The sequence below is a fragment of the Gymnodraco acuticeps genome, unplaced genomic scaffold (genome assembly GCF_902827175.1).
Source record: "Gymnodraco acuticeps unplaced genomic scaffold, fGymAcu1.1, whole genome shotgun sequence".
Taxonomy (NCBI): Eukaryota; Metazoa; Chordata; class Actinopteri; order Perciformes; family Bathydraconidae; genus Gymnodraco; species Gymnodraco acuticeps.
The window spans coordinates 165,178-185,774 of record NW_022990142.1 but is presented as its reverse complement, the minus strand read 5'-3'; the positions used below and the strand labels follow the sequence as shown (position 1 = coordinate 185,774).

The 20,597-nt window shown below is 39.9% G+C and overlaps 1 protein-coding gene across 1 annotated transcript; it reads left to right on the top strand.

The window, feature by feature from the left end:
- Nucleotides 1–81: 81 nt before the first annotated feature.
- LOC117546817 (dihydropteridine reductase-like) lies at nucleotides 82–15,003 on the top strand. Its single transcript, XM_034217180.1, has 7 exons — nucleotides 82–354; nucleotides 446–538; nucleotides 1,552–1,648; nucleotides 3,454–3,594; nucleotides 7,103–7,211; nucleotides 11,450–11,533; nucleotides 13,641–15,003. Exons 1-7 carry the CDS (start codon nucleotides 268–270, stop codon nucleotides 13,741–13,743), a joined length of 714 nt encoding a protein of 237 aa, XP_034073071.1. The 5' UTR covers nucleotides 82–267; the 3' UTR covers nucleotides 13,744–15,003.
- The last annotated feature ends 5,594 nt before the right edge of the window (nucleotides 15,004–20,597 follow it).

Below are 20,597 nucleotides of genomic sequence, written 5' to 3'. Positions count from 1 at the left end.
ATGTTGCTATTTCAACAACAAAAAAAGTATAAGTTGTGCATGCGTTGGGATCTGTTCTCCTTGTAATAGTAGCATTTCCGAGCGCCTATGAAAGCAGCATTAGCTCCACCAACCTGTTGCAGAAGAAACGCCCCCCTCCTCCCTCTCTCTCTCTCTCCCTCCCTCCCTTCCTCTCTCTGCCTGTATTTCAACTGCAGTTTAGCCTCAGCTCTCACTCAGCTCTCTGCAAACACACAGCATTAACTCTGACACTAACTGACCCCAAACATGGCTGCTGCTAACCGGGTGATCGTTTATGGAGGAAGAGGAGCGCTGGGCTCCAAGTGTGTGCTGCATTTTAAATCCAAAGGATGGGTGAGTGATAGCACGCATATCCTAGCTTAGCTGCTAACACACTGCAAAATGATAAGCTAAGTGTGTTTCTATGTTTTTTATGAATGCATAGTGGGTTACTTCCATCGATATGGCTGCAAACGAGGAGGCAAACGACAACGTGATTGTGAAGTCCAGTGAATCTTTCAACGAGCAGGCAGGACAGGTGAGTTTTATAATGATTATTAACAATATTTGTTTTTGTTTAATGTTAAACTGATGGGCTAAGATGTAGGCTAGTAGTAGACCTGTTACAACCTGCAGCTAAAGTCTAACGGTTGTTATGAATGTTGTAGCTTATAAATAGGTTTTTAATAGCTTTTTTCTGCATTCAGTTTCACTGTGTGTATGCGCCAATGCTGCGTTCAGGTCAAACTGAAGAAAACAAGGAGGAAATGTGAATGTTGTTATCATTTTGTTGTGTTTCTCACCGACTTCGATAGTTTTGCTGCTCTGTTTAATGCTACTGAAGCATTAATCCAAGCATTTCGTTTTAAGATATAATTTGTAATTGAATACAACTTGAACTATATGTATTTGCAGCGGCTTGACAGGAGTAGTCCATACATCTTTTGTATATGCTTTGTATCTGGTTAATGCTGTTCTGATACTGTTCACGCCAACACAAATATAAAATACAAAATAAAATTATTAACACATTGTATTGATACATTATGAAGTGAATAATATAGTGGCACATTTTACTTCTTTGTTTTTAAATAATGTCTATATCATTTATATCTCTCTTAAAACAAGGACAACAGAGAGAAAACTATTTCAGGCAAAATGAAGGATCGGTCACATTGACATCCAGCACAATTGTTTCCTCTATACTTTAAAGTTTCCCTTAATTACTGATTAGTTCTGTCTATGTCAGGTCCTTGTACATTATTGCAGGAATAATTTAGCCAGGTCACATGCATTTTGTAAATTAGTTTGCATATCTCATGTAGTTTTCTTTGCCACAATACATTTTATTAATGTATTGTATTCCATTTATTTATCTCCTACTGCAAATGTGTTGCTGATTTTGTTTGTTGTTCTGAATACAGTGTACAATGTGTATTAAATATTTCCAGCTGGTGTATGAGCTGAGAGGTACTGGTTGTCGTTGAAATGCCATTCACTCCTGGCTCCATACATAAGACGTTCTTGGTTATCTCTCGTTTTGTCCGATAGGTGACGGCAGATGTGGCGCAGTTGCTAGGGGAACTGAAAGTGGACGCCATCTTGTGTGTAGCCGGAGGCTGGGCGGGAGGAAGCTGTAGCTCCAAAGGTCAAAGTTTAACCTTTTTGTTTGCTGTAACATTAATCATCAGCCATTTGTTTCCTTCAGCCATGCAGCCCAAATAAGTTGTACGGTAAATAGGAAGCAGCCGAGTGTTCTAGCTTAGCATAAATAATGGAAGGGTAGGAAACGGCTAGCATTGCTCTACCCGAAAAAAACAAAATCCTACCTCCAAACATCTCTTAATCTCTGCTCAAAAATGTATGTGTTGAAAAACAAAAAACTTGGTCTAATTCAAGAAATGATCGGTTTAGATTGAAAGTTTTCTGTTTTTCTACTAATTTAATATTAATACACTTAGGCAAAGTGGGAGGGCAGAAGGCATAGCTCCCGTTATAAGTTATCCTAGATGTTATTGAATTGTATTAGATAACATTCAATTAGATATTATTGAAGAAATAACTTTACAAATGTAATAAATGCATAGAAAGAATACTTGATAGAAAACGTGAGACTACACTATAATAAATAGACCAACCCACTAAAAATTACCAAAGGATACTATTTGCATCAGCCAATGAGATATAACGTGTTAATTTGCGCCTTTTTAGGTGCTGGTATTCAGATTGTGTTACTAATGGACAGAACCAGGCTAGCATTTCCCCTGTTTCCAGTCCTTGCTAAGCTAACAGACTATACATCTTATTTTTTACTGACAGACATGAAAGTGGTATTGATCTTTTTAAGTAACTCTCATATTTCACAGCGTATACCCAAAGTTGAACAAAATAAGATAATACATATGGAACTAGTGTGTTGGAAGAGCTATTCTTTCACACACAGTGACGTCACAGCTACCCACAATGCAACGCGAGCCATATTTTTTTTTATAAAGACGCCATTTTTCTGGAGGTGCAAAAATCCTGGCAATGCTATATAAACAGCTAGCTAATGTAGCCAGGCAGAGCGCACTAGGCAAGGCAAGGCAAGTTTATTTATATAGCACTTTTCAACACAAGGCAATTCAAAGTGCTTTACAAAAAATGAAAGACATTAAGAAAATGGCATTTAAAATCAATCATTAAAAAGAAAAGCTAATAAAATAAACATTAAAAGAAAAAAGTACATGGATAAAAGTTACAGTGCTGTCTAAGATATGAATAGTTCAATTAAAAGCAGCGACAAAAAGAAAAGTCTTCAGCCTGGATTTAAAAGTAGTCAGAGTTGCAGCGGACCTGCAGGTTTCTGGGAGTTTGTTCCAGATATTTGGAGCATAATAACTGAACGCTGCTTCTCCATGTTTAGTTCTGACTCTGGGGACAGAAAGCTGACCAGTCCCTGAAGACCTGAGAGATCTGGATGGTTCATAATTTAGCAGGAGGTCAGAAATGTATTTTGGGCCTAAACCATTCAGTGCTTTATACTAGGTTTTTTTTTCTGATTTAACGACCGAAGAAATCGCTGCATGTCTTCGGATTACATCTCTGGACTTGAGGGGTGTGCTCTAGGTCGTTACCAGCGTAAACTAGAGCTGTGTGGGTTGTTGGATGTACAATGTATGGAATTACGACCCTCAAAAGTGGCCTTCGGTCAATTTTGGCAGCATCTACGTCTATCTTCTGGAAACACCAGGTGAATACCCCACTTGTCACAATGTGGTATTTTAGAGTTGACTATATTGATTAAGGCAATCGACTATGATATTATGTATGCACCTCGCGTGAAATGGTTGATACCGGAAGTACGGTGTCGCCCTCGGCCCAAAACCCGTGTGTGTGTGTGAAAGAATAAGATGCCAGCTAATTAATATGAGGCTGTCCTTTTTAACGTTTTTTTTCCCACCTATCTTATAGATTTATACAAAAACACTGATCTGATGTGGAAACAGAGTGTGTGGACCTCCACTATCTCCAGCCACCTTGCCGCTCTGCACCTCAAACCGAGCGGACTATTGACTTTGTCCGGGGCTAAAGCAGCTATGTCAGGCACTGGAGGTAACACACACGCACACACACACATTAGTTGTTTACCTTTCTCATCATGATGACCTGGTTTGGCCACGGGTCACGTCAGGGTTTGCAGGGTATATTGGAGACTACATTGTGCGTATAGCTTTGTTGTCCAACCTGCCAATTCAAATAATGGAGGTAATAAGAAAGCGCCGCGGGGCTTTGACCGGGGAATTGACATACTGATCAGAGACACGGGGGATCTCGCACAGAGCTGACAACAATGTGAGGAAAATGTGTCGATAAAATAGATCCGAGAAGCAAAACAGGAGGTAAAAGGTAGAAAAGCTTATGGGCTCTGTTGTTTCTCCATCAGCCATCCTGTGCTCTGTTTGTGTCCTTGAGCAATTGACTCAACCCTGACTTACTCTACAACAGCAGGTGATTAATTAAAATGTAACTCATTCGGGTTTATTAAAACAGCTAAGGTCTAAAGAAAGCATAAACAACAAATAGTATAGGACTGGTTAACTGTGAGGAAAAACACAGATGGTCTCAAGCTGAAAAGAGATGATGTTGGTTAGTTCTCAAACTATAGAAAGCTTCAAATATCTCTTTAACAAGCGAGTACTGTCTGAGATAGGCAGCAGCACAGTTCGACAACAAATTGAAGACACAAACAGAAAACATATCATAGTTACTATCAGAACATCATACTACAAAGCATCTATCCAGACAGAGCTGCCTGATTCTTGGTCATTAAAAAGCACTTCAGAGAGACCAGCTTCACGAGTTTCAGCTCATTTTGCAGCTGGTTCTAAAACATATTTGAGAAGCATAACTAAACACCATTTTCCGAGCTCAATGTGGACTTTTAGGACGGTTAGCAAAAAAAAGGCCTTAAAGCAGATTTGTCCACAGCTACAGTAAATCACATTACATAACGTTGCAACCATGCGAGACACAAATCTTCACAGATGTGTAGTGGGAGATCATGATGAAGACCCAAGTTTGAAGATGGGTTTGAACGGAGAAAAGAGAGTATCAGAATGAGGTCATCGCTCATTAACTTGTGACTTTCTAATTCAATCACAAAGAAAGGATGAAGTACCTCTCAATAGTGATTCTTTTTTTTTTACCCATAAAGATTTGGGGAAAATATGAAAGTGTCTGGCGAGGAAGGCAGTAAAGGTCTCTGTATGTTGTTAATGTAGTTATTGGTTCGTTAATTATAGGTCAAGATGTGTAGATATAAGCTGCTTTTTTTTTAACCAAATTCTTGCACAAAGGTAGGTTTAAAACAGACAAATTAACAATTAACCCAAATCTGTTTGAATATAAAAGTTAACAGCCACAGAAACCCTATCTTCCCACTTTTTGGATGGAGTGTTGGGGAATTTGATTTTAGGCAGTTAACCATGGTTAATGCGACACCAGCCGGCCTCATGTCAGCCTCTGTGGCATCCAGACGGCTTTGGTTTGCTGCCATGTGATGCCCAGTCTCCCCCTGTGTCCGCGCTAACCGTGTGATGGGCCGAGATCCAACTCCACAGCAAAGCCCCGGCTCAGCAGACAGCACAAAGAAGGCACATGAAGTCATTTACTGCTGGCTTATGGAGGGAATGACTCAGCAGTTTTGACTAACAAGTGTGTTTATTGCACTGATGCAGTTTTGGGGTTCCTGATTTATATTGTTCTGTATTATTTACTGTGTAGGAACGTGCATAGCTGACTTTTTTTAGGGATTGTGAACGTCATCTAATTTCCACAAATCCCAAATGAATACCAATATCAAGAGCCAGATGTCAACAAATCTAACAAACACTGTTGGGAGGTTCGTCGTCCTTTCTTTGCTTTGATAAAAAGAAAGTAAGAAATTGATGATCATTGACCAGATCCTGATTATCCGTACAGCAAAAACGAGAAAAGCTCAAAATGATAACTAAATTACTTTGAAGTTTGTTGTTAAAAATGGGTTTTGAATTCATTAACACCAGGAAAACGATGGAAATATTAACAACAGATGTTGGAAATCACAAGCAGAGTATTGAAAGTGATAAAATACAAGATTTTATGGGGATTTAATGTTTTTTGTAGTGACCAAAAACAAGTTTTCTATTCTGAATCAATCATTAATTTCTATTTGTAACTCTAAACATGCCCAGAAATGGTTGCTAAACCTCGTGAAGGGCTTTTTAAAATAATCCTAACCTTTTGATTTAGGATTTTAAAACAGAAGTTGAGCCCTATACGCCAACAGGTCTTTTCCGTGATCACCATGTGACTTTTTTTACCCTAATCTCCAATCTGATTATCCTCTACATTTGGAAATGATAGACTTCAGTGTTTGTTTTTGCTATGTTTGTAAAATGTAATTTTCTTAAATGTTTTATGTGAGGGACTGCGGATGGAAATTAGCTCAAAGCTAAATCTGGCACTGTTACGCTTGACACATTTGAATGTTTTAAGTGTTCATTACTGTGCATTGTGCCTGCCAAATAAACGAATAAATAAAAATGGATGCACAGAAACCATAGTGTTTTAATTCTTACACATAGTAAATGAAGATTTGCCTAAAAATGTTCTGTAGTACAGGATTTTCAATCGCCTTGGATATAAAGAAACCTCTATATTGACTGTAGTGTCAATCTAGGACAATAAAATATAATTTGTAATGCATTGGCTGAATAAAGTCCTTTGTAAAGCCTCTCAGATTCTAGCTACATCTGATCTTATTTCCCATTTCATCTTCAAACCTATAAAAGTTGAAATATAGTTGAATAACGTTTTTACTGAGTAGATTGTGTGGCGCCACTTGTTTTAATTCAGTCACAAACTATTTCCTAGGTAGATATTGGTTCTAACTAAATATTTACTCTCACAGGTTACACAAGAACTAAGATAACATTTGAAGTTGGACAATGGATGCTCACTAGTTCATCCACATGTGACCTGTCACATACAAGAGGCTTAAAGCTGGGCCTTGAAAATCATAGCTGTGTTGATTTCAAAGTCCTACAATTCTATCTCATGCCTTCTTTTTGTAAAGCTTGTATTAAAATCCATGTCACCACCCCTTGTTCCCATTGGTCAGATCTGTGTAAGCCTGTCATAAGATTGGTTTAGTCGGTGGGCGGAGGCTTAGCATTCTTCAGAAAGCTTGTTAGATGTTTTGGGGGAAAAGCACTTATTGTTTCCAGATGCTGAAATAGAAAACATTTGTTTTAACTTCATCCAAGGTCTGTGCAGAAACATGGTGTTCAAGAACAGATTCACTTTAGAGAAGAGAACAAGCTGTTTTGTTTATCATGAAATTGAATTGTTTGCATCCTGCATATCCGAGCCTTTTATAAAACTGAAACATCCCTGGTTCAGTTTGAAAAATCTCAAGATGTTTCTTTCATGGATTCTCCAATTTTCTATCCACTTGACCTCCTGCTACTAAATCAATGTCATCCGCTCCTCGGCACAGTGTGTGATGCATCTGATGTTTCTTTGCAAACTGAATTTTCTTCCAGGACTCTAAAATAAATATTCTGTGTGTACCCGGCAGGCATGGTGGGCTACGGCATGGCCAAAGCTGCTGTCCACCAGCTGTGTCAGAGCCTCGCAGCGAAGAACAGTGGGATGCCTTCAGGAGCCGCTGCTGTGGCGATACTACCGTGAGTACTTCAGTGAGATGTTGTGTACACACTCGATACACTCAATACACATGTCCTGAGGGGATGATTTTAAAACATCACAGTCACAGGAAAGGGGTAATAGTCCACCAACGGGTCTTTTGAGTCTCAAATACCCTCAACCCGTGGCTCTAGAAATGTTTGTGGCTTGCTATCTTTTGCAGGAGTGGCTGTATTTGGTTTTTGAGGCGCAACAGTTTTAATAAATGGCACAGAATTTTGATTTGTTTAAACATACTTCTAAAATCATACTCGGAGCATAATTGACCCACTTCTTGATCGTGCATTTGTGAGAATTTAGAATTAAAATGCTAGATTTTTGGTAGAAGAACGTGGCACTATTCAATGACTGATGCCCTTCACTTTTAATAAAAAAAGTTTCTCTCTGAAGAGCCGTGAGTCACAGGATTATAAGATACGGCTGCCCCATGTCTGTTACCTTAGAAACAGTTCAAAACCGTAACTAAAGCTAATGGTCCATTATGACTTTTCAACTTTTTCATCCAGCCACGATACTGGTAACAGCTGTAGTTGTCTACAGTAAACAGATTTTGCAACTTTAAACGGCCCCTATTCTGCTTTTTGGGGTTTTCCTTTCCTGTAGTGTGTTAAATGGGTATTTGTGCATGTTAATGGTCTGCAAAGGCTAAAATCCCAAAGTTCCCTCCAGAGGGAGTTTCTCTCTCCCCCACTGCCTGAAACGCCTCCATTGACTCCTTTGTTTTCTTCCGTAACATAATGACATGGTGAAAAGAGGAGCTGCAGCATGAGAACAATAAAGACCAAAAACATATGTTTCTGTTAGGGCGGCACGATATTGGAAAAAACTGACATTGCGATATTTTTTCCCCTGCGATATATATATATATTTATTAGGGCTGTCAAACGATTACAATTTTTAATCAGATTAATCACAGCTTAAAAATTAATTAATCATGATTAATCACCATTCGAACTATGTCCAAAATATGCCATTTATTTATGTATATTGTTGTGGGAATGGAAAGATAAATGAAAGAAGGCGGATATATCCATTTAACATACAGTATCTATGTTTATTATAACATTGTTCTGCGTGTCAAAATGAAAGACAACCCACACACCTATCAATCATCAAACCGTGGGGTCTTAATTCATTACGTGTTGATTTCTATCAACGGGGGAATACTTCAGGAAAGTCGACAGAGGGGGGGGGGGCGGCGGCTAGTGGAGTACTTCGTGACCACAGAGTGTGAACGATCAGCTGTTTTAGCGCAGTTCTCCAGTGAAGGGGGGAGTCTCCCTCCGCAGCCGGTTGGCGTAGTTTTGGCACAATGCCGTTGTACAGACCGACGTTAACAGCAGCCCTGTCTGTGCACACGGAGACCGACTCTGTCGTCCGGTGATCTAACCGCCTTCTGGAAAAGCTTCACAAGTATGTCGGTACGCAAATGCGCTTTGTGACACAAGTGACGCATTTCACAAGTGACGGTACGCATTTCAGAGAGATTACGCACATAACCTGCGTACCAGTTATGTGCACCCCTGTACTACAGCAAAAGTATTCTCCGTCGGGACTTCCTGCAACAACACAGCGCCGTTATCAAAGATGTTCTATTGAGAAGACGATCACTACGTGACAAAAGTTTTCAAAACCGTGGCTACTGAAATCCATCTGACTAACTGCTGTCTGTGCAATTTACTCCGCGCGAGTTGGCAGACTTCATTTTGCTTACTTTAACATCATTTTTCATGGTGGGGCTAAGCCATTTCTTGGTATGGGTGTATTGTAGCCTACCCCAGCCATACCCTGGCGCTGCCACTGGTGGCACGTATGGGGCGGGCCATTCTACACATGCGTTAAATATTTTAACTCAATTCATTCAAAAAATTAATTACCGCCGTTAACGCGATAATTTTGACAGCACTAATATATATATATATATATATATATATATATATGAAAAAATACAGGAATTGAAGAAAAGACAGTTTATTTTGTCCGCAAACCATCCTGTCTTGAACTTTAATGCTATACAATTGGTATTTTTTTACAATATTTTACCGGATGAAGGATTTTAGTCACGGACTGCTGGATCTTAAGTTATCAGATGAGCTAGCTCGCTTATCCTGCTGTGATCTGATCAAGAATGGTTGTGATTGGTGGTTTGCTGTGCATGCAGAGCCTGCATGTCACTCACTCAAGTACCCCTAGCATGAGAGCCGCGTGAGTTTTCCTTTTGTAGCAAGCAGCAAAAAATAATTGTAACATGACGTGTTTGAGTTCATTTGCCTTCTTAATATCGCACGTCCTAAAAAAAAAAAAAAATGCACATCAAACGATGTGAATATCGCGCATGCGCATAACGCGATTATCGTCACGACACGATATATCGTGCAGCCCTAGTTTCTGTATCTTAATCCTCCGCATGAAGCACTGCACTATGTCACTGCTTGTTGGATGTTATTGGGGTTCATTTTACTGGCATTGTCATTGTTAGCCATTGAGTTCATATCCAGCAGCACTGTTGTATTAAAGATATACAGGTCTGAGTTACTGTTGAGACAAATATCTTATATGTTAAAGCCTCATGTTGTGCTCAGGGTAATAATTATGATATTTAGCATAAATATGTTGCACAGTGCAGCTTTAAATTCTCTTTTAGCAGCCAGCAAAAACAGTCGGAATAAAAAAACAATGTGCCGTAGAATAAAACCGCGACTCAGATTTCTATGTTGATGCCATGGATAAGTGCTGGGTGGAGATAAGGACTGACAGATGGAACAGGCTGCAGATCTGTTGTGCTGCCCATGATCTGTTTTGGATGCGTTACGCTCAGTCTCTTTTGCATCATCGCCTCCTCTGAATTTAAAACCAGTTTTTGCAGAGTCATCGTGACACTGGTCCTGCTCTCTCTCTGGTTGTATTCTCCACCATCATGAGGCTGCAGTGAGTCTTCCTCAGCTGTCACATCTGTTCTGCATTAGCCCCATGACTTGCATTTCTGCTACAGCCTGCATCCCCACCCCCACTCCCGCTGTACCATCATATACCAACACTGCATTGCATTTGTTCAGCGGAAAAACAAGTCATTATATTTACAGCTGCACCAAATACTCATTGACGGAATACAACGGCATATATATCTTGTTAATTGATAATAGTTGGGCAGAAAAGGCTTTTTTCAGGCTCTCAAATAAGGCGACTTCCTGCATTTGTTTTATATCATATTTAAGTGAGTACTTTTGGACCTTTGTCTCACAAAAGACTCAAAAGACTCAATTTCTTAACATTTTTAGAGACCAATCAGTTAATCAGCCTCAGTCTTTCTACAATAATATTCAATTCAAAACCTTTATTTATCCAGGTCAAATCCCATTGAGATCAATGATCTCTTTTTCAAGGGAGACCTGCAGCAGTAGGTTCCACAAGAAGACATAAACAACAGAACAACAGAACAACACAAGGACATCATACAGCAAAATGTACAGGGATTACAATTTACATATTTATCCACATGTACAGGTACCAACAGCATATATATAATATTCTGCTCTATTAAAGCTATGTTCTTGTTGTTATTTAAATGGATCTACGAAGCATATGCCCATTGTAATTCCCTCAGAAATACTACAGAAGACCTAGGTCAGGATGTTTTGTTGATCATAAGCTGTTGAACAGGAACGCTGCATGTTAATATCAGAATAGTTCTAAAGGTGAAAAGAAAAGCGGGCAGTGTGGAATTGATGAGTGATATTGAAGTCGTGGTGTGTGTGTGTGTGTGTGTGTGTGTGGGTGTGTGTGTGTGTGTGTGTGTGTGTGTGTGTTGTGTGTGTGTGTGTGTGTGTGTGTGTGTGTGTGTGTGTGTGTGTGTGTGTGTGTGTGTGTGTGTGTGTGTGTGTGTGTGTGTGTGTGTGTGTGTGTGTGTGTGTGTGTGTGTGTGTGTGTGTGTGTGTGTGTGTGTGTGTGTGTGTGTGTGTGTGTGTGTGTGTGTGTGTGTGTGTGTGGTGTGTGTGTGTGTGTGTGTGTGTGGTGTGTGTGTGTGATGTGTGTGTGTGTGTGTGTGTGTGTGTGTGTGTGTGTGTGTGTGTGTGTGTGTGTGTGTGTGTGTGTGTGTGTGTGTGTGTGTGTGTGTGTGTGTGTGTGTGTGTGTGTGTGTGTGTGTGTGTGTGTGAGCCCGCCTCTCTTTTCTCTCTCGCTGCCGTCACTCCCCTGATTGTCATCTGCCTTAATTTGACAGGGTTACCTTGGATACGCCGATGAACAGGAAGTTCATGCCTGACGCAGATTTCAGCTCCTGGACGACACTGGAGTACATCGCAGAGTGAGTGAGCGGATAATAAGTCATCGTGTGATATACAGGCTGGAGAGAGCAGCTGTGACATGCTTGCATAGATGTTTTCATCAATACAAATCTATATAATGTTATTTATTTTTGCTATAGTGTCGTTTTTAAAAGTGGTTCTAGTCTAAATGGCTGTATTTGGTTTTAAGTCATAATGGAAACATCATGAAATGCACACATCAGTGCTTTCCTTAGATTCTTGCATTGAAGATAGGTCCACACTCCAATGATATTACATTATCAATCTCGTGTTTGTTTTGTTATTTACAGTACATCACTTGTCTTGAAAAAATTATAATCACCATTTATTTCTAGTTATTACAGAAGAGGATATTGTTTTTCGAATAATCTGCCAAACAATTTCTGAATGAATCTGTTTTCTGTAAAATATCAGTTGTGATAAAAAATGTAATTTAAATTTTTAAACGGGAGTTTTAACGTTTTAAAATTCAATTACACTTAATATACCATTACAGTAATCCAACCTTCCTGTAGTAAAGTAGGTGTTCTGTAAGCTTTGTGTAAATATTCCTGGGTGCTGGATGGTTACTCGCATTCATGTCAAATGTAACATACAAAAAGAGAAGGAGAGAGAATCAAAATGTGACATTTCTCCGCTAGATGTCTGGCAGTGCAGAACGATTGACGTCTGGGTGTTTGTGTTCCCTGCCGGCTCATGACTGTAGCTCATACATTTTTCTGTCTTTGTTTGTATTATTTATGACATTTATTCTCTTACTTATACTAGCCAAACACATCTACATCAAACATGTAATCCTAGTCTACACCATGAACCATTTACCTTACAATACAGATGTGTGTCATGTTGTTTTCTTAGGATGTATTACTGTCAAAACGAATGCAAACTACAAAAAATATGCAACAGGTGATTTATATTTCTGTATTCATCCATCTATTCTAAAACAGGGAAGAGAGGATTTGATATACATGTATTTATTTCACTTTTGTTACATTTTGAAAACAACAAAAACTAGAACATGGACTTAATTGAAGTACCATTTTAGGTCATGAAAACGTCCTGAATAAACCCTGGCTGCTTTAAGACAGACGTTGGTGTTAAGGCTTCGTGTCGGGGAGATTAGACGGGATTTGATCCAGTTTGATAATCCCCGAGGAAACAGATGAGGGTCTGAGGACAGGAATAGAAACGGCTGCTGACAGGAAATGAAGGGACGTAGTGCTTCATTGTCCATTTTCCCCTTAAAATACAAATGCAGTGCAAATGCCAAACTTCATTCATAAAACCTGAATATGTTTATATCTACAGTAGTATACACTATTGCTTTGGAAACACACTATTGTATGTTATTGAATTGTATTCTATTTTACTTAACCTTGGAAATAAAATCTCTTTTGAGCAATACCTGCAAACAAACACACCATTTTTCACTAATCGCTCATTCAAAAATAAGAAAAGGGGCAACTTATTTATGATATCAAATTTAAGAACAACAATTGCACTTTATAGTTACAGTTGTATCAGGTCTGGTAGAGTTAAATGTAAAATACAAGTACATACATACTGTAAGTATTTTAATATTTTGTATATACTTTTTATTTGTGTAATATAATGGTTAGGAGTTGTGATAATGTTAGGAAAATATCACTCGTCACCGGCTTGAGCTTCAATATTCAGGATACACGTATTTATGATCCTCTCAAGAATGGAAGTAGTCGTCACATACAGAGCATCAACTAGTTCCTGAACAGTGTCCTTCACATGCTGATATACAAGAGAGGGAGTTACACAGTCACAAGATGGAGGAATAGAAAGCAGTATTCAATGTTTACTTCAGATTGGCAAAGACCCACGTCAGAAACAATCATGCTTGTCATATGTCTAACTCCTTAGAGGCTGAATCATCATGTTAATCGTTCTCACACAACTATCATATGCCTAAAACAGTGTCACCTTCTCATACATCCTGTTGCGTACACAGCTACAGTTGGGCCTTTTGTTATCATGTGCTACTCTGATATTGGAAGAGTACAGATAATATACTTTTTAAATGATACCCAGCTCTATTGTTCTCTAATAATGTTTCCCTTCTCGGTTTTCCTCCAGAATGTTCTTCAGCTGGGCCACAGGAGTGGACCGTCCGGCTTCAGGCAGCCTGATGCAGCTGACCACCTCCGGGGGGGAGACACAGGCCGTGGCAGCGCAGTGAAGACAGAGGAGACGTGATGGGGGGAGGGAGGAGGGAGGAGAGGTAGAGAGAGGTGAGGAGAGGTAGGGAGAGACAGATGAGAGATGTGTAGAGAGAGGAGGAGATAAGGAAGGGGGTGTGGAGGGAGAGAGATGGTGACAGAGAGAAACTGGGTAAAATAAGGAGGTGGAGAAGAGAGGGCTAGATGGGTTTGTTTGGGAGGAGGAGGAGGGCTTTTTATTGTAAAAGCAGCATCAGAGCGCCATCTAGCTGTAAACCCTGACGGTGAACTCCAGTGTTATATGTCCAGTAATGGAATGGACGCTCTCTCTCCACTCTTTCACAACAAATATGGGAAATTAGCTAAAGGATTCTTTCACAGATCGGGGAAGAGTGTTCAATGAAAGATATTTCATTTAAAATGTGTGTCTAGCTCTTTTTTGGTCAAGACTGTGTGGCAGCATTCACCGATTTAGACTAGGTGTATTGGTTAAGCACCCTTATAATGCTGTCATTGCAGTGTTATTACAATAAGGATAAAGGAAAACAAGAAAGGCCAATATGGCTTTACGTTGCGTACACAGCGTCACTTCACACACACATTATGTCGTTGATGTGGAAGTGTTTCAGTGTGAGTGCAAAAAACGTTACTCTTGCCATTTGTACCACCTGCAAATCTAAAGTAGAGGAAACACCTTGAAAACAAGGAACAGTATTTACATCAACAAGGTGCTGTCACTTTGATTCAATTGGAGAATTTGTATGCTTTTTAATAGCATTTTTTATGTTTTAAACATTTATTTTGTATCTTTTGCCAAAGAAAAGTGTTTTTATGCTTTCAATAATAGAAAGAAAATCTGCATTTTAAATAATTTGAGTTTGCCAATAAAACTGCAATCTGTGCATCTCTAAGAAACGTGCTAAAATGAATAAGCTGTCTCCTAAATGTAAATCAGCATTCATTCATACCTTCATTAGCTGCAGTCATTTCCTTTACCATCCGTGAAACCCAACACATGACGGGGTCAGTGAGATCTGTAGAGCTTTTAGTTTGTCGTCTGTTTTTCCTCCCTGAACGTCCTCAAAGAAAGCCGCTGTCTTCTTCTCTCATACGGACCATTCGGTTTAAAGTGGAGTGGCCTTGTTTCCTGTTTGTAGCAACAAGTCAAAGTGTCCTTGGTGTCCACGGTGTGAAAATAAGGTGCTCTGTTCCTGTTTTTCTAAGTTGTGTTTGGTAACTGTGTCAAATTCTCAATAAAAAGAGTCGGAATACAATGAAAAGTTTGAGGTTCAAAGTTCATTCTCCATTTTGGAAACAGCAGTCAACAAAATAATGTCACTTCTAGGTCCATTTAGAAGCTTTTAAGTATTACTTTCTATGTATTGCTGCATTAAGTCCACAATCTGCCATTTAATTTGAGTTTTCTGAGAACGTGTAATACTTTTCTTCCATGTTTGTTTAAAAAGTTTAGCTCAATCTTGGCCTTGTAAACGGCAAATAATTTAACTCTCTTCGAAGGTCATTTAAAGCTCCAGAACTGCTGCTAAATGGACCTTTTAGTTGGGATTGTTTTGTCAATTAAATGGTTTCACAAAAGTCATTTTTCGGGGGAAATTAAAAAGTTTCCTAGGTAAACAAGGCTTGTGATCCATGTGTTATTTGTGTCAACAAATGAAATCCCAAGAAAATACCAAAACCTACAAAGTGTAAGTCCATCTTGGTACTTCAATGTAGCTCTCAGATTTATTTTGCCGATTGAAAAAGGTACATCTAGAAAAATGGTTGAGTATGTACTTTTATTTTTGGAAAGAGCAAAGTATCATTCTGGAAAGCTGGGAGTTGTAGTTTTTGTAGTAGCAAATGTTACTAAAAACAGGTGTTAGGACCTCAGAATAAATCCTCCACTAGATGGTGCTGTTTAATAAGACTCACCGCTGCTCTGCCAGTTGGTTTTTCAGTAGAAGTATTATTAATGAAATGGATGAGTTTACACTTGCAGCTGAGCGTGCACCGCCATGTAAACACTGTTTAAAAATAGCATGCCCTTTTAATGCATCCACTCAATACATCCAGGCCTTTCACCTTGGTGGATGTAAACCCAATGAATTAATTTAAAAGTTGGATTATGACAAATAGATTGTTTTACAGTCTCATTCCTATCTGCACAAATATGTTGCTGAGCCATATATTCACCTTCAGAATACACACAGATAGACTGCAGCAGGGCTTTAGTCTTAAACTCTGCTATTTATTTAGGCCGGCCACACTTCTTAGGGACTATATGGCCGTTGACAAGCACACTGCAATAAATCACCATGCTGAGGATTAATAGGAAAGAGCAAGAGCGCCCAAGCTCACTGTAGCTGATATGTATTTATTCTAGGCGGCGTGGCAATTCATCTCAACGTGTGTGTGCAGCCCTGTGTGTATGTGTGTGTGAGGGCCCAAGGCGAATTCAACACGCCTATGCATACATCACCTCCCATGATGCCAGCACTATAGAGTGATTGCCCATGGGGATCGAGTCAATGTTTATCACAGAAAGCGTTTCAGCTGATCAAAGATTATCTCTGAGACAGAGCATGTTGTTGCTGTTTCGGCGGGGGCAGATAAACTGTCACCCAGCGCCACAGATTCTATTGTTTCGTGCAATGTAAATCTATGAGGAGCAAATTATTTGTATGTCACATGTGCAGCGGTGTGCTAAAGAGAATTTATCCGAGGTAACTCTCCTTTCAAGCTGCCAGCAGTGCGTTGTTCACATCTCATCTTTGGAGGCTGATGGTGAGTATGTAAATGCAGGGTGACTGATGGGATTTAAGGGTGTCTGTATCGTGCACACTGGTAAACACGAGAGTCATGTAAGGACAGCTGGATTGTATTGGGAAATGGGACAGTGCAAATTTCCTCCTGAGACCCTGCAGTTTATTTCTGTCCTCTCTGGGGGATGTGACACTGAGGCCTTTATTTCAAACACCATGTGTGCAGTTTGTTTGAGTCCCGAGGTAATGTGGAAAACACATCCTGGGATTTCTAGTGATGCAACACACATGGGGGTCGGACCAACAGCAGCGCTTCTGTCTTTTCAAACCGTGGGAATTCAGCAAACATGTGTCATGGCATTAAGGGAGTATGATGTCTTCATACATACTATTTATGTTCTCCATAAAGAGGTCATTTATTAAGGGCAATCGTGTATTCACATTTTAAAATAGACATGTTAACCCATGTTCTTTGTTGGCCACAGTGAGACATGCTTCTCATTCTTTATTTCAGGAAACAAAATCATTGAGTGAGGCAGGAAAGATTTTGCAAACAGTTTTGGGAGAGAAACTCCCTCTAGAGGAAATACAGGGATTGTAGCCTTTGCAGACCGTTTACATGCACAAAAAACGACATAACACAACAGGAAAGGGAAAATACCAAACAAGTACAATGATCTCTTTAAAGAGCAACTTGCAGGTTTTTTTTTTTTTACTACATTTATGCTTAACCTTGCCTGAAAATTACAATTACAAATGTTAATGCAAGATTTGATATGTTTTACAAGACATAAGGGCAGGAATTCAGAGGAAAAGGAGCCGTTTTGAGCTCTGCTACTAAAAACTGCTTTTTTTTGTACGTCATACGTCAAACGCGTCATATTACGTCACATGGGGGAGCAACTTTCTCGGACTCGTTCTCTGCCTAATCCGCGGTAGTAGTTTGTAGTTGGTTTGAGCGGTTGTGATTTAGTGAGCTGGTATTTTTTCGGTAATTTTACATTGCATTTCACCATTTGTAATCATGGTGAGCTTGTGTTTGTGCAGGTTAAACTCGAGCCTGTCCGGACATCGAGTCCACAGTTTCCCTCAGGGGAAAAGGACCGGAGCTAGCGTTCGTTCCTGGGTGCGTTGTGCATCCACCTCCCTGCAGCACATAGCCTACTCTCCACAGCTTTATCAGGAAACCGTATTACATATCTCTCTCCCCACTTCGCTGCTCTCTCTCTCTGCCCTCCGGTACACGGCACCGTAAGACGTAGTGTGGAGTTGCATTAGGTAACGCTGTGGTGGCTGTATACTGCTCCAGCCGTCTCCTTTGTGTTTGTTTGTTTCCCCCTGTCTGTGTTGTTTGTGTGGGCGTGGTGGCTGTCACTCCTGGCTCCCGGCTCAACCTCCACTCACCGCTGCAATCAGCTGTGCACCCTCCCCGACCTGCTTTCCATCAAGCCATTTACAACGACATATCAACGGAGGCTCCACAACCTTTCTCCGCCAGATCGTCAAGTATCAGCCGTATCTCCCCTCCGGTACACAGCACCGTAGTGTGGAGTTGCATTAGGTAACGCGAGATACGGCTGATACTTGCGCATTAGTTTCTGTTATGGATCAGTATCAACAGTCCTGCCAGTAACGTTACTATATTATCAATACTACTTTAGTTATAGCCTGATATGATTGCTAACTTTACAATGTTGTGATGTGACTGACGTTAGCTAACATTAACTGTAGCTAACGCCGGTCACTCACCAAGACAGCTGCTCTGTTCGCCACTGGTTCTCCACACACCAAAGTTCCATTTCTCTCCGATGGCCGTTATTTTTTGTAATCCTTGGCTGCTCCTGGTCTCTTGGACGCATAGCAGGCTCATAATTATAATCATATGCATTCGAATATATATTTTCAACCTCTTCTGTGTCAAAACTAGCATTGTGAACTATGTTTATTCGTACGTTAGACCGGCCGCTCTCCCCCATGTTACGTCACACGCGGGAGGTCACGTGCGGAGGCTTTTTTATGCGGAAGTGAAAATGTCTTACTAAAACGACGCCAGATGTCACTGTAGTGTATATTTCTGTATATTTTTTTGAAAATCTAGTGTATTCATCATTTTCCTACACATTTATTCACTGGTGTCTCTAACCTGCAAGTTGCTCTTTAAAACATTTGTTTCCACGTCTCAAGAGGATATTGATGTCAATATTGCATCACAATTCACTTAAAGTGGACCTCATGCTATTTGAATAATATATTGTAGCCTTATATAGACATGTCTGTGAAGTTTTTTTTCAAAATACCAAACAGATCATGCATTATAGCCATGCCTCATTTCGCTCTATTTGCTCTTTTCCAGCCCTGTTTCTGCAAGGGCTGATTCTGTGGCAAATGAGCTGCAGCTGGCAAAGGAGGGGGGCAAGGCACGAGCTTCATGTTACCATGCTGTTACCATACCACGCAACCTCTCATTCCCCTGATAGGTGGAGAGTTACCCATATAGGCGGAGCTCCTCGTTTCTGACGTCAGAACAATTTCAAATCTGTATCAGTCTGGATCAGATCCGTTGCAGCCCCGTTTTTAGAGATTTGGGTAAGGAGGAAAAGAGAGAGGGTTGTGTTTTCTGACACTTGTTGAGTTCCCTGACACACCGGGGACACATATTCATGTATAAAAGACGTACAAAAGTGCATTTTGCATGATAGGTCCCCTTTAACGATCGGTAAATACCCTGTTCACTCCATTGAATAAATATCATAATAATCAGATGGGTTAACAAGTGGTGCTGATTGGAGAGCCAGAGCCTCCACAGCGGTAATAATAAAAAGAATGGCAACCATGCGGCGGGAAGTCTTCTTTGCTGCTTTTGTGGCAGGAGTACAGCGCTTCTTACAGGCCTGGCATATGTACTACAGTCTCGTGTGAACGGACATGTTTCTGGTGCCTGTTGCGTGTGGACGGAATACTTTTTTGATAACGATTGCGGTCCGTTTGCATTATCGTCCTCGTGTGGCTCCAGCCTAAGTAATTAAGGTTTATTTAAAGCACCTTTCGCAGGGTCACAAAGTGCTTCTCCAGATTAACTTTTAAGAAAATAAGACAATAAAAAATGTAAAAAGATACAAGCAATAAAACGGAAGCAACAACAGGCCGTAAATACACCTGAGAGCACAGGGTCAGACTCAGGCCAGTTTATATAGGTGAGTCTTCAGCTGCAGATTTTATGTCTGAAGGAATAACATAAACCCCGACGTCCTTGATTTATCTTCCAGGTGACCTTTGTTGCATACCATCTTTCTTTCCCCTTATTTCCTGTTATTTCTCCACTAAAAACACTGTTACACAGCCATAAAATAACCAGACATACTTTGAAAAATCCAGCTTTTCAAAGAGCAAAGGTTTTCTAATAAAAAAAGATACTTGACCACAACGATGCAACAATCCTGTAAATCCAATATTACCATAAAGCAATCCTGCTCAAGGATTTGCATTTTTTCCAACAATGTCACAATACAAGCACAGATATTAAAGGCACAGCTGGCTGCAGTAGATAGGTGTACAATGTATTTGATCTCATGGTATAATATAGCTGTCACTCCACACATATTCAAAGCGTTAAAGTAATATGTTATGATGTTTTATTATGAATAGGCTTTTATTTTTAAAGTGTTCCCTTACACACTCGCCAAATCACAACAGTCATTTTACTTTTAGCTGATTAACAAACGCTTTTGCATGTTTTCAGCCATATAACACTTTTTCTAGAATAAATACATGATGATTATATAACCATGGTAGGAAACTAATGAAAAATGTCCGCCCCCATGTTTGAGTTTGGAGGCATTTACATACAGAACGGATATGGCGTTCCACTAAACTTGAAGAATCTCATTTAATTTGGCATATTACTCTCAATGAATATAAGAAAGCTCTGCGTAAAGCGAGAGCAGCCTACTACTCTTCATTAATAGATGAGAATAAGAATAATGCAAGATTTATTTTCAGCACTGTAGCCAGGCTGACAGAGAGCCACAGCTCGATTGAGCCTTCTATTCCCATAGCACTCAGTAGTAATGATTGTATGTGCTTTTTTAACGATAACATTGTTACTCTTAGAA

Coding starts and splice junctions, on each gene's coding strand:
- LOC117546817 (XM_034217180.1), top strand. CDS start 268: ATGGCTGCTGCTAACCGGGTGATCGTTTATGGAGGAAGAGGAGCGCTG. Junction 539..1,551: donor TCAACGAGCAGGCAGGACAG/GTGAGTTTTATA, acceptor TTTGTCCGATAG/GTGACGGCAGATGTGGCGCA. Junction 3,595..7,102: donor AGCTATGTCAGGCACTGGAG/GTAACACACACG, acceptor TGTACCCGGCAG/GCATGGTGGGCTACGGCATG.